The sequence below is a fragment of the Crassostrea angulata genome, chromosome 4 (assembly GCF_025612915.1).
Source record: "Crassostrea angulata isolate pt1a10 chromosome 4, ASM2561291v2, whole genome shotgun sequence".
NCBI classification, from domain to species: Eukaryota; Metazoa; Mollusca; class Bivalvia; order Ostreida; family Ostreidae; genus Magallana; species Magallana angulata.
In genome coordinates, this window is record NC_069114.1 from 37,840,214 (window position 1) to 37,853,534 (window position 13,321).

The 13,321-nt window shown below is 32.8% G+C and overlaps 1 protein-coding gene across 1 annotated transcript; it reads left to right on the forward strand.

The window, feature by feature from the left end:
• Positions 1–3,710: 3,710 nt before the first annotated feature.
• Positions 3,711–8,162, forward strand: LOC128181220 (homeobox protein not2-like). The gene is made up of 3 exons (XM_052849533.1): positions 3,711–4,342; positions 7,299–7,443; positions 7,575–8,162. Exons 1-3 carry the CDS (start codon positions 3,931–3,933, stop codon positions 7,843–7,845), a joined length of 828 nt encoding a protein of 275 aa, XP_052705493.1. The 5' UTR covers positions 3,711–3,930; the 3' UTR covers positions 7,846–8,162.
• The last annotated feature ends 5,159 nt before the right edge of the window (positions 8,163–13,321 follow it).

Consider the following 13,321-nt stretch of genomic DNA (forward strand, 5'->3'; position numbering starts at 1 on the left):
ATCAGGACACATTTGAATCCGTTTGGGGTGAAAATTAGAGATCAAAGAGGAATTTGTCAACAAGATTTTGTCATACTCTGACACCTGTTATAATTCTTGGGGGGATAGGGCACCGATGACTCGTGGGAACGTTCCGGTAATCGGTAACGTTCCTTTACTTATGTACGTAAATGAACCCAAAACTTTTAAGGTACAATGCCGGTATCTACACGTAAAAGGTGGTTTAAATAATTAACTATTTCTTGTCTTAATTATTGAAAAACGAAATAATATAAAGAAAGACAATATACTCCGAGTCTACTATTACCTTCAATAAGATTTAACAATATTTTATGTATAAGAAAAGTAGAGTTTTTGATCTTTTCAAAATAAAAAGAGACAAAAATTCAATAGAATTAAAGAATTCTAAAATTATCTATTTTTTATTTCTATTTTTTATTGTAATACATGAATACTGATAAAGGATCTCGATTAGTATTTTATGGTTAAAAACAGATAAAAAGGTAAAATAAATGCAGAACTGGTTTCGACCAAGGATTCATGGAAACCCCCAAGGAATGACAAATAAAACCACCAACAGGATTGACAGGAACAAAGAAAATAGCAATTGCAAATGTTCAAACGGATATATATATTTTTTAAATGAATGCACAAGACCCAATGATGAAATCCTTAATGAAATCACAAAATTACATTACAATGTATGGTCTATCCCCCCTTTATTATTTTGAAACTTGTAATAATTCTGCTGTAAAACGTATGTATATGTATTTTCATGTTGTAAATTTTGAATAAACTGGATGGGTGTAAATACAAAATTCCCAACATGACATCTTAAGTTGTAAATTTTGTATTAACACCCACCCAGTAAATTCAAAATTTACAACATGACAGTATTTTGCAACAAAGAAATGGAATTGGATTGAATCGATTTGAAATTGATATAAGGGAAATTTTCCTAAATAAAGTAACTGTTGAGATTATGATAAGATATTAGGATTTGAAATTTTAGTTTATAGTTTCCAGTTGATAGTTGATCTAGCACCACACAGAATCTTTTTTATAGAAAAATAATCTCTCTCTCTCTCTCTCTCTCTCTCTCTCTCTCTCTCTCTCTCTCTCTCTCTCTCTCTCTCTCTCTCTCTCTCTCTCTCTCTCTCTCTCTCTCTCTCTCTCTCTCTCTCTCCATTTTAAAGATACATGTGAATAAAAAACAAACAAACAAAACAATCACATGAGCACAAAAAGGAAAGGGTAGAACAAAATGTTCGGTATTTCCCCTTTCTCTCATTTATGAAAAAAAGCGTACATATGATAATTGGTATTTTTTCTTATCATGCATTAAGATTTTGCACATCAATTCGAAAATTCGATTTAACACCGGATGTCTGTTCAACTTAAACGTGCGACTGTGCACGTCAAAATATTCAAGTCATCACCTAATTTTAATTGCAGTCTAAATAATTCATATGATATTCATTTTTTTTAAACTCTAGCGACATGAATGTAATAATTTTGAAATCACGAACTAAATCATATTAGTTATGTTAATAATTTAAGAATATGGTTTTTAAATTAAAATGTATTACACTAATTCCACGAATTTAATGACTATATAAATGTACAATTACCAAAAATTAGGCTGCATGAATTACTCATTTGAACTACACATGGTCGCAACCCACATCATGCAAATCTGGTTAAAATGTCAGTTATATAAGTTTTTTTCTGTTCCACCAAACTTGACTTCACCATTCAAGGTTAACCGAAGACAAAGTTAATTAAAAAACTAGATCCTGGATATGACCCTACACCTAATCAAGTGTCACATTCCCTGCATTGAACGGTCTTATTACTTGATGAGCATGTGCTTTGTGAGAAAAACACGTCCATGCTTTTCATTCGAAAAATATACATCTCTTGCGAAAATATAAATTGGTGTTCAATAAACGTCGTTTTTCTTCATATGGGAAGAAGAAAGTTTGAAGTTGATTACACGCGCGAATTGTTCCTCTTGGAATAAGGGACCCGATTATTCATCAGCTACACAATAGGCGAAATCGATCACTTCGTTTTCTTTAGGGGTTTTTGAAGAAATGTGTCATTATATCGCCAAATCGCATTGATCCAATTAATGCGCTTAAAAAGAGGGGTTAAATTGTTTACACTGTGAAATTGACCACGAAAACCTTCAGAAGGTGATAATTAAAACTGTTTTAACAATTTTCCCTCATCGCAAATATAGCACAAATAACCTTTTTTCAATGCTCGTCCTAACTTAATTTCTGTTTGGGTACGCATCAAATGATCTATCTCCATGTTTGTTTTGGCGAGCATAAATCTGCCACGGGAAATTTCTTTGTTTTCTTTTAAAGACACCGTCTTATTTAAAAGATTTTAATAAGATACTATGTAACAGAAATATGCTATATTTTGAATTTCGATATATATTATGTCTCTCTGTTCAGTGATCCAGTGTAAATTTAGATTTGCAAAGTAAGTCAAGCACGTGAATTACGCACATAACTTCGGAGACTGAGAATTAAGCTTGTCCAAACAGGATTCACCCTGACATTTCAATGCCTTCAAATTACGCAAACAGATGCAAATTATCGAAAGAAACATATACATCATCTCCATTCTAAATCTCATACAAAAGTCAAATTCTAATGGGATTTGTAAGAAAGGATGTTAGTTCTATTCTTGTCAGGCGCATGCATTTTCTTCCAGTTATATTTTTTTATTCAAATATTTTAAATCTACTTACAATCTAAAGTAACGTTACCTTTATTAACTAATTTAGTTTACTTAATATGGCTTATTTTAATGAGAGTTAAAGATTCCGAATGACTGTATATATTCCACGCGGGTTAACGAAATTCATGATCCTGTAAGATTGATGGCAATAAATGCAGTATTTTATCCAAATAACGCCTGTTTTGTAAGAGTACCTTAAAATATAAGGCTTAGCAAAACGAGAAAAAAAAACTCGCATATTTTATACGAAGAATTCCTAATCAATCTTCATTTTTATGTATAAAGTAGAATTTACATAATGTCATAATTATTAGCTGATTCATTTTAATGAAGTGATGCATATTTGCATTTTTTAAATGCTTTCTAACATTGAACGATAGTTCATAATATCGTTTCCAAAGTCATAAAAAAATTAAATCGGGAATAAGGATCATAAAAGTTGGGAACGGTATTTTTTTCCAAGTGTAATAGTGTGATATTTTGTTTAATTTTACTTCTTTATCGAAGCAAATATGAAATTTATGTCAATGCTAAAAATAAATAATACATAAAAATTAAATTCGTATTCAATTGGCTTATTAACTTGTCAGACTTATTATAGTAAAGATAAGACAAGCTGAAATGTTTACGCTGTTGTAATCTCTTTATTTGTCTGCGGTGAGAAAGTGAGAAAAAGAATGTTTGACACGATTTGCATACGTTCTAACACCTTGAATAATTATTCGGATTTTTACCTGAAAATGAAGTTTGCCTATTACATATTTAGATGTATTAATAGTGCCCACAGGACATTAAATTGGTTTCTATAGTACACTCTCGGCCCGGATTGGCAATTGATACGCCAAGCGTAAAATCGCGGACCAATCAGAATTCGCCTGAAAGAAAGTATGAAAACACGATGTTTAAATATGCCCGAACTAATTGTTTACATTGGGTATAAGATTGTCTCAGCTACGATTCAGAAGCATCAAACCTGCTTCTTCCCGCATTGCTTCACTTGATTCTATTGAGACATTGTGGGTTGACATTTCCCTTCTTTCATTTATCAAAAGAATTGTCGAATCGAAAGAAAGAAAGAAAGAAAGGAGGAAAAATCGTGTGCTGAATTTACTTTCAGAAACTTTATATTTTGTGGATTTTAATAATCCAAGAACAGAAAACTTAAAAAAAAAAATGAATGTGTTACCTCAGACCGGTTATCCTTTCCCCCCGGGATTTTGGCCATTCGCAACTTGTGCCGGGATGAAGACAATGGATTTACCCATCCACCCGGCTTTCATCCACACGCCGTATCCTACCTACCCAATCCATTCATCCGCCACTATTCCACACATGATCCACCCGGGGATTAGATCCAAGGCCGATTCCTTTACGATAGATGCAATTTTGAACAGAGACAAATCCGACAGTGTGTCCAGAAAATTAAAATCTCCGAGTTATCTTGACAGCGAGTGTGGCAAGGACTTGGACATTCATTCAAGACGCCATCAAAGACTTTTTGCGAATTCGCATCCCTATCTGTCTCCCTCTGAAAAATCCAACAGCGACCGCTCATCTGTAAAAAGTCCTGAAATATATGATGATGGTGAGTAAATATTTTTTTACAACAGTTCAAAATCAGAACTTAAATAGATAAATTAATAAAAAGTCTCCGTTAAAAAAATAAGTTTAAATTTTCAAAAATATACAAAGAATTAGAGCTGCGTCTTTTAAAATTTTTCATTGCCAATTTTTTTTATATAAACAAAAATTAATGAAAAATGAATAGTATTTATTTTTATTCTGAACTTCCAAATTTTAGAATTAACTTCTAAATGCATCTTGTCTTTCGAAATGTCATCCAGAACGAGAAAAAAAAGAGAGCAAAATTAATGAGCAATGTAGATAAGTTGAGTTAATTACTCATTTTAATTAACAATTAAACTAATGAGACAGTGCACACTGCACAAAACCGCGTAGGATTTATACGTGTTGTGCTGTACTCGACTCTGGCACAGTGTCGCATGCCACGGCCGACCACAAACAGATCGTGGTTCTCGGTGGGACAGCAACTCACACTGTGGGGGTGAACTATGTAAATTAAATACTTTAAAATGATTTGTAAACATTCTATGACATCCCCGGTAATAAAAGTCATCCTAATTAGCCAAGGACCATATTACCACGCATCGAACTTATCAACCTGTCTGTTTTGTAGAGGATTTTTCAGTGCGTATTTTAAAAATTTGACAAGTGTATAAAAAGTGTTTCAAAAATATGCAGGCAATTATCTTCTTTGTTTCAAAGAGATTTATAATTGAAATCCGTTATACTGATAAAAATAATTTTGGAATGTTTAAAAGATTTTATAGGGAAACCTGAATTGAGTTGGAATATCAACTTGGTGTAAAGTACGCGAGAATATCAGATTTTTTATATTCTCTCGAAGACTTCTAAAATAATCCGAGCAATTAAATCAGAAACGAAATTGAAATAAAGAAAAACGGTAAAATATTTACAGTGTCTGTCAAACTACCAAGTGTCAAATTAAGGGCCGCCAAGACACTTGCCTAGAAAATACGTTTCTTCAATTATTTTGTTTAAAGAATATTAAGTAATCAACCCTTGAGATTAAATTGAGTTTATATTGACTGTCGAAATAGGTGTTTACAGGCGGGGAGGTGTGGCATTTCGCCGCCAGATTCTCTTGTATTACCGAAATTTCCCATTTTCTCCACAAAATTAAGTTTACGTACGCTAGTAACGACATCCGTATCAAGAAACACAGGAGCCCCGGTGGTCGGAAAGATTTATGGCAGTTATAGACATCCCGTTGTAAATAATTTATTCTCTTGTTAATTTGATTCCTGCAAATGTAATGGTGCCCCTGTTCAAATCTCTTCAACTCTTGAGGCCAAATTAAAATTAAATAAGAATTAATTATAATTATAATTCTGCATGCTTATGTTTATAACAAATTTTTTTCTGAACGGATGCATATTTCGCACGTACACGGTTTCTGCATGCAGGAAACGCGTAAACATGCAATCTTCTTCTTCTAACTCTAAGTGAAGGCAAAACATCTTACACAGGGATTTTCTCACGTGAAATATTTTTGAGAAGGCTCGTCTATTAAAGAGTAAATAAACTTTTCTGCAATTGTCAGTTCATTTGTGAAAGGATTGCTTCTTTTGAGTCGAAATTCGTCATCTCTCGGCAAAACCTGTAAAGTAATAATTATCAGTTCATAAAGGTTTCCCGTGGACACCTCCCCCTAACTATTACGATAGAGTGACATTAAAAATTCATAATCATATTCAAAGTAGGTCGCGAAAAGTCATCTGAGTTATTCAAATTTCCATATAATGATCATTTAGAGGGGCTTAACGACAACCGCAAACACCTTCACAGATGTTACTTGTATTACGACATTCTAATTACTCATTTCTTGCCCCCTATTTAACGTCTTTATACAACAGACCTATAATCTTTCCTTTTTGAAAGGAAAATTAAATAAGAGACTTATGAAAGAGCAATGTTTATCTTTTGCACGTGAAGTTCAAATAAATCATTTAAAATCCCTTCAAATTAAATAGAGCTTTTCAAGGAAAATAAACAATTTAAATGGCACGTTATCGAACGAAGAAACTATAGGAAAAATTGGGTTTTAGTTTTTCAGAATTCATAAAATACTTGCCGACAGTAATTATTAAACAAAATAACTGCAGTACAAATAGAAAAAAAATATTCAACTGAAAAGACACACTGATTTTTCCCTTCAATGATTTATTTGGTCGCGAAAATTATAGAGCTGGGATAATTTCTTTGACTGTAGTGTTATCCCGTTTGATTTCATTATTACGATCCAAATATAATAAGGAGAAAATTCTCACCAAGTTTATAACTTATTCAGGTGTGTTTGAAAAAAGATAACCAAACCGTATAATTTAACACCAATTTTGATTTTTTTTTTCATTATTGTTCAAAAATTTTACAATGCATGTTTGCATTTCCGCCTATTTCACACAATAGGCAAAGGGGAAAAAATCAATTAAAACACAATAAGTGAACGGGGTTTTTCATTTATTATAACGTTCTCGGACAGATAAATGGCAAAGAAAACAAAATTTCACGGACGTAAAAAATAAAAATAAATAAAACTGGTGTGAAAGGGGCGTATTCCCAATGTCAATAAGCTACGCTTTCTCACGCTTATATATTTCTCTAATCCCGAAAAACTATCCAGCAAATAACGAATAATATTTTGCATGATATTTTACAGCGACCATCATTTATAGATATCAGAATAAATTGAAACAATTAATACAGCAAACCAAACCATTTTATTTAAACAAACATGCCATGAAAGTATTCCACTTTATTTCTATAAATACAATTTTTATTGAATTTTTAAATGAACTTCGTATTAATAAAGTAAAAAAAAAAAATAATGTTATGGATTGATTTGATATTTTTCTCTCCAACTCGTAATGCAGACATTGATTAACTAAATAAATTCATTGCATTTCTTATAGTAATATATTTTGCCTTTTACGCTTCAGATCAAAAGGAAGATAAAAAATTGGACACAAAACAAGGTTGGAAACAGGGTAAAGGGAAGCGTGTGAGGACAATTTTCACCCCCGAACAACTGGAAAGATTGGAGGCTGAATTTGAGAAACAACAATATATGGTTGGAACTGAAAGGTACGTTGATTTGACAAAATAAACAAGAAATCTATATTTTGATGACGTACCAATGTCTGAAACCTGTGAGTTTTTTTTAACCTTAAATAAAAGATATCATTTTTTAAATGCATTCTTCTTTTTTTTCTCAGGTATTATTTAGCATGCTCCTTGAATTTAACGGAAGCCCAAGTCAAAGTATGGTTCCAAAACAGAAGAATAAAATGGAGGAAACAGACCTTGGAACAACAACAAGCAAAACTTGCGCGATTTGATTTGTTTAAGGATTCTGTAGAATCTGAATCCGCCTACAGTGATTCTGACGATGACAATTCTAACAAAGGGAGTAGTTTTCCCACGTCTCCGGATCAGCGATGCGTGACGGCAGAAGTTCCATCAACTGCTTACACTCCCCCGTACTAAGATATCTGCTGTCGTTTCTGTAGTGTTTTTTAAAAACATGAAATAATTTATTTTATCAGTATTATGCGAAAACGGTCCTAAAGTGAGCGATTTCATGTAAACAAATGACTTAGTGGAGTAACAGTGTGAAAATTGGGTGTGTGTGTGTGTGTCAGTGTTTGGGTGTGAACGTGGGTGTTTGTATTGTTGCTTTCTTTTCAAATTCAGCTTTAGTGCTTTCAGAGCTAGTTCATGTATCTTACAAACAGTCCAACATAGTTTGAATTGTATATACATAATGAAGGCTTGAATTTTGTAAATAGATCTTATTTATTTTTGAACAGAACTATGTAGATCAACTTGAATAAATATATAGTAAAACATATCTTTATTTGTTTGTTTTAGATTTTTGATCTATTTTTTGCTAATTTTGCGATATTTAAATACATCAACCAATCTCCAGTTTGTCAAGCATGGTTTTGGTTTTCCTGTTTATTGTACCAAACAAGTCAAATTCTTTGAAAGTTTTTTTTACACAGAAGATACTTTGCAAGAGCGAAAAAACCACATATATTGCAAGTAAAAAAATTCTTAAATCTTTATATTTAGATATCAAATAATTCTAATTGAATTACCAAAACGAAACAAACAAACAATTACGTAATACGGACATCATCGGTTAATCAATTAATGTGCTAAATATTGTACTATTCTCATGAATTCGACGAAAATAATTTTTTATGGGGCAAAAATTAAACATGTAAAAAATATCTCATAGGCTTCGGAACCGGCGGGGGGGGGGGGGGGGGGGGGGGGGGGGGGGTAGCTAGGGGGGCTTAGCTCCCCCCCCCCCCCTCCCACTTTTTTTGCAAAGTTAGACATAACAATTAGGCACACAGCATCATAGAGGGTTAAGCCCCCCACTTTTTATCGCAGCAAAGATAATTGTACATAAATTTACATTGAAAAGGTGGGATTATTGAGAAGTTTGAGGCATAGGTATACTTGCCCCCCCCCCCCCCCCGATAAGGAATTTTATGATTTGGTGGGGAAACAATTTTTTGGTAGGTAAGAATTTTTTTTGGAACTATAGGTTTCCTCCTCCTCCTCCTCCTCCTGCTCCTCCTCCCCCCCCCCCCCCCCAACGGATTAGAATTTTCAGAATTTTCATGATTTGGAGAAATAATTTTTTTTTTTGCTTGTCAAGATTTTTGAGGATCAGTCTAGCCCCCCCCCCCCCCCCCCACTTTCAATTTTCTTCCGACGCCACTGTATCTTAATCAAATTTTATCATTCGCAATACAAGTAACTTTTTTATCACACCAGCACCCTATGCGATTGACATATACTGGTACGTCGCCCTGTATATCAAATGTAATTACGCGTGGATTACACGTTATTCATCAATTACGTAAAATCAGTAAAGACTAAAAGGCATTACACTACATCTAATGATATTCACTTCATTACCTACTATACAGTGTTATATCTATATTTATAAACCATAATTATTTCTTGTAACTTATGCAATTGTCAAATCTTTAATGATTTTTAGCTAACGTACATTGCACCTAGTAAAAGATTCATAACTCTAATTTACGATATAAAAACGTAAATGTGTTAAAATTAATTTCAATATAGAAATAAATGTTGCATGGTTTTTTTTTTAAGCTCTCATTATAGAAACTCATCAGCGAAAATAGACAGGTATTTTTCACAAAGAGCTGCATTATCTAAGAGCTGAGGTCACAGAATATGGAACTGAGAATTTTAAAATCAAGGTCATGGAACCATTATATCATTACGGGAACCAACCTGAACCATCGTTGATAGATTTCACGAGTTTTCGTGCTAATGTCTTTTTTTTTTTTCTTTTTTTTTTTTTTGATTTCGTTACTCATGCATTCCCAAAACGGGTTCTTTGTAGTAAGTTTGTTTCATAACTACATGTTTATTAAATAATGCACTGGTCAATCATAAATACTTCAAAAATGCTATTTATAATAGGGTTTATGACATTTAATTAACGTCCAATACGTGTTTAGTTCTGCTACACAAGTTTAAAGAGAAAACATATATATTAAAGGACTGAGTAATCACTGAATGGTCGTGTCTATTTTAGGCTTTATCAAACTAGCTCCCTTAAAGAAGCTTTGTGTAAAGATTTGGGCAAAATTGAAATTCCAAGACTAAAATATATCGTGGAATTTTCCTTTGATAAATGATAATTCAAGTCCAAAATAATCATCTGAAATTGTAATCTGTGGCAATTTGTTAGTTCTTCAGCCTTCTTAAGCGTTCCAAGGAAATAAAAATGACATATATGTATTTGCATTTTTATAGTATCATCGTAAATTACCATTATCAACCGTTCTTTTTTAAACTTAAAAAATACATGATTTCTAAGAAAACCGGTTTCAAAATTAAGGATATTAGAATGGGCCAAAAGTAATTCAACCAATGTTTGCTTTGTGCCACGTTTGGTTGATATGTACATATATTTTTCAGCTATTGGTGCGATGTCTATCAATTCGTGATCTTGATAAAAATTAAATGAGTTTTTCATAATAAGCTCTCTCAAGTCTTACTTAAATTGTAGTGAATAAGCAAACTAAAAATATTGCTAATAAATATACATGTAACGGCGTTTTGTACATATGCAGGCATTGAGTAATATCTAATTTTATAAATGTAAAAAAAAAAACCAAAAACTTTTAACACCATAATTCACCAAAACGCATAAGGTACATGTATATACCTGTTTCTGTGGTTTTTTTTTTTTTATAAATAAATCAAATGGGGTACACACAAATTGTCAATTTACTCGCAATTTATACAATGCTGAATTTCTTCTTTTTTTTAATTGTTTTTTATGTCTGGTTTGTATAGTAAGTAAGCAATTTATTTATATGTAGTGACAACAGTATACATTTTCAAGTATAATATGAACAGCAATAAGCATAGATTTATCACCCGGCCTGTCGGGACTATATGCCACTTTAAACACATTATAACTGAAAAGAAAAGAAAAGAAAATTAACACAGCGTCCAGAGATGAAAAAAAAAGATATTATTGAAAATACACGTGTATAAGTATAAAGCTTCCGTTAGAACTCTTGAGAATGCACCCCTTGTTTTGCTTTAACAGTTTATCTATTTGTTAATACAGTTATGCTTATTTTCTGAACAATGAAGAATTGAAGAATTAAATATGTGAGAATGGAGACTAAATTGAAAAAAAAGGAATAACTATTTGGTCCCACTGTACTACGAGAATGCTTTTTTAACATTTTTAAACGACCCTTTAAAAAACAACGTAAAATAAGGATATATGGTTCATTCCTTTTGAAGAATTGCATCTCCGTTCTTCAAGAAAACATCAGAAGGAAATTAAGGGGACTACTTTGGTGCATTAAAATTGGCATACATTGTAATGATTATGATAAAAAAAAAGAATTTCATCAAAACACTAACAGACTCCATTATGGTGTAAAGATATGAAGGCGGGGGTGCCGGTAGGAGGGTGGAGCTTACTCAAATTCCAATATGACTGAACGCGGCCTCATCCAGCGCCATTAACCCTGTCACCTACTTTATGCATTATAAAACTGTTATAGATGTTTTAATTGACACACAAAAAATGTTCTTCGGGAAACCAAGTGAATTGTAACATTCACATGCACGATAAAGATTATGCACATTCTTTACGCACGTGTTGTTACCTAAGACAGCATACAACTGCGTCATCGCAAAACGGTAGCTGCTTTATCATCCAAATTGAATCTTTTCGGTCATGTATAACTAAAGAGAGGTAACTCAACATAGACTAGTACTATAACCACCCTCAATGTGTAATTCCTACAGGGTCAAAGCCAGAAAATCATGGATAGAATTCCAATAGTTGTAGGGGTAAAGCAAATTAAGATATGTTAATTTTTGCCCCTCCTTTTAATTATTGCACTTTCCTTTTTCATTCAAAAATTAATACCTCATTTTTTCTGAGTTACTTGATGTCATCGTTGAAACCATCAGGTTTTCTCCTGTGGTCAGAATAATTTGGTATCGGTGTTTTGTTATTTTTTTTTCAGTATGTGGTTTTTATCCCCCCCCCCCCCCGCCCACCAGCATCCGCTAACTTTTACACCCCCCCCCCCCTCTTCAAATACAAAAATACTAGCTAACGTACTTGACTAGCACTAAATAGACACTGAACGAGTAACGATTCAAGAAAAATCACTGATGCAGACATCAGATTTAACAATTAAGTTGTGGTTCAGAACTCCACGATCGTCTCGTAAAAACACTTCGGTCAATATCAGAATTAGAAAAGCAATCAAGCATTCAAATGAAGATGATGAATACTCAATATTGCAGCAGTCCGGTGACTAATGGTGCGGATCTAATCTTAGAATCGTCAATGGCTTTCATTATAACCCCTATAATTGACAATGTACCGCCATTATTAAGGCAAACAAACATTCGTATGACTTGCGTCTTTATTTCATTTACATTTTTTCTCTTGACGATAAGAAAATTGATGGACCATTTATATTCAAGTATTCGCCTCCTATTGGATTTTCAGTCTTTAATGAATTTCATTGGAAATAAAAACCGATGTTCCTTTAACCGAAAATATGCGGGTCTGTCGAGAAAAGTGCCAATGCCGTGCCTATTCTCTGATCAAGTTCAAATGATTAATAAAAACCAGTAAAAAAGAGTGTCAACGCATGACCCTTATTTTATGCGACCAAATTGTACATTTGATAGAATGCATGTGCATAATGCATGCATGTTCCCTCTCGAATTCCCAATTTAGTATCAATCAACTCACGACACGCTGTTTGATACAGCTACATGTATATTCTGAACAGAAAAAAATATCATGCAGATATCCATTATGTTTTTCATTTCCTCCTTTCGAAAATGCATAAATGAATAAATAAATGAATAGATAAATAAATAAATTGTAAATTAAAAAACCCTAGGTTTAATTTCAGTCTACTTATATAGTTGGGTATTAAAACGGCGATTGAATTAAGAAGTAAGGGGGATCAAGTCAAAGAAATAAAAGAAAATTCTTGGGATAAATATTAAGATGTTCTTGTTTAAACTGAAAACTGTATGCACAACACAAACGCATGATATCATAATAAAAAATACCACTGACCACTTGCAACAACATATTTCATGATAATTAAAATGCATGTCTTCCTTCATGACTTTGTGGAATGTTTAAAAGTGGTTCATTGAATAGAAAATTTTAATAATAATTATATTCATTCATGAAGGGTAAATAATAAAAGTAATTCTGACATTTTGTAAATAAGTGTTTATTTTTTTTTTAATTTATTAATTTTTAAAAATAAACTATAGGCGTCGGAACCGGGGGGGGGGGGGGGGGGGGGGCTTAACACCACCCCCCCCCCCACACACTTTTTTGCAAAAGTGAGACCTTACCATTAGGCACATAGCATCATAGAGGGTTCAGCCCCACACT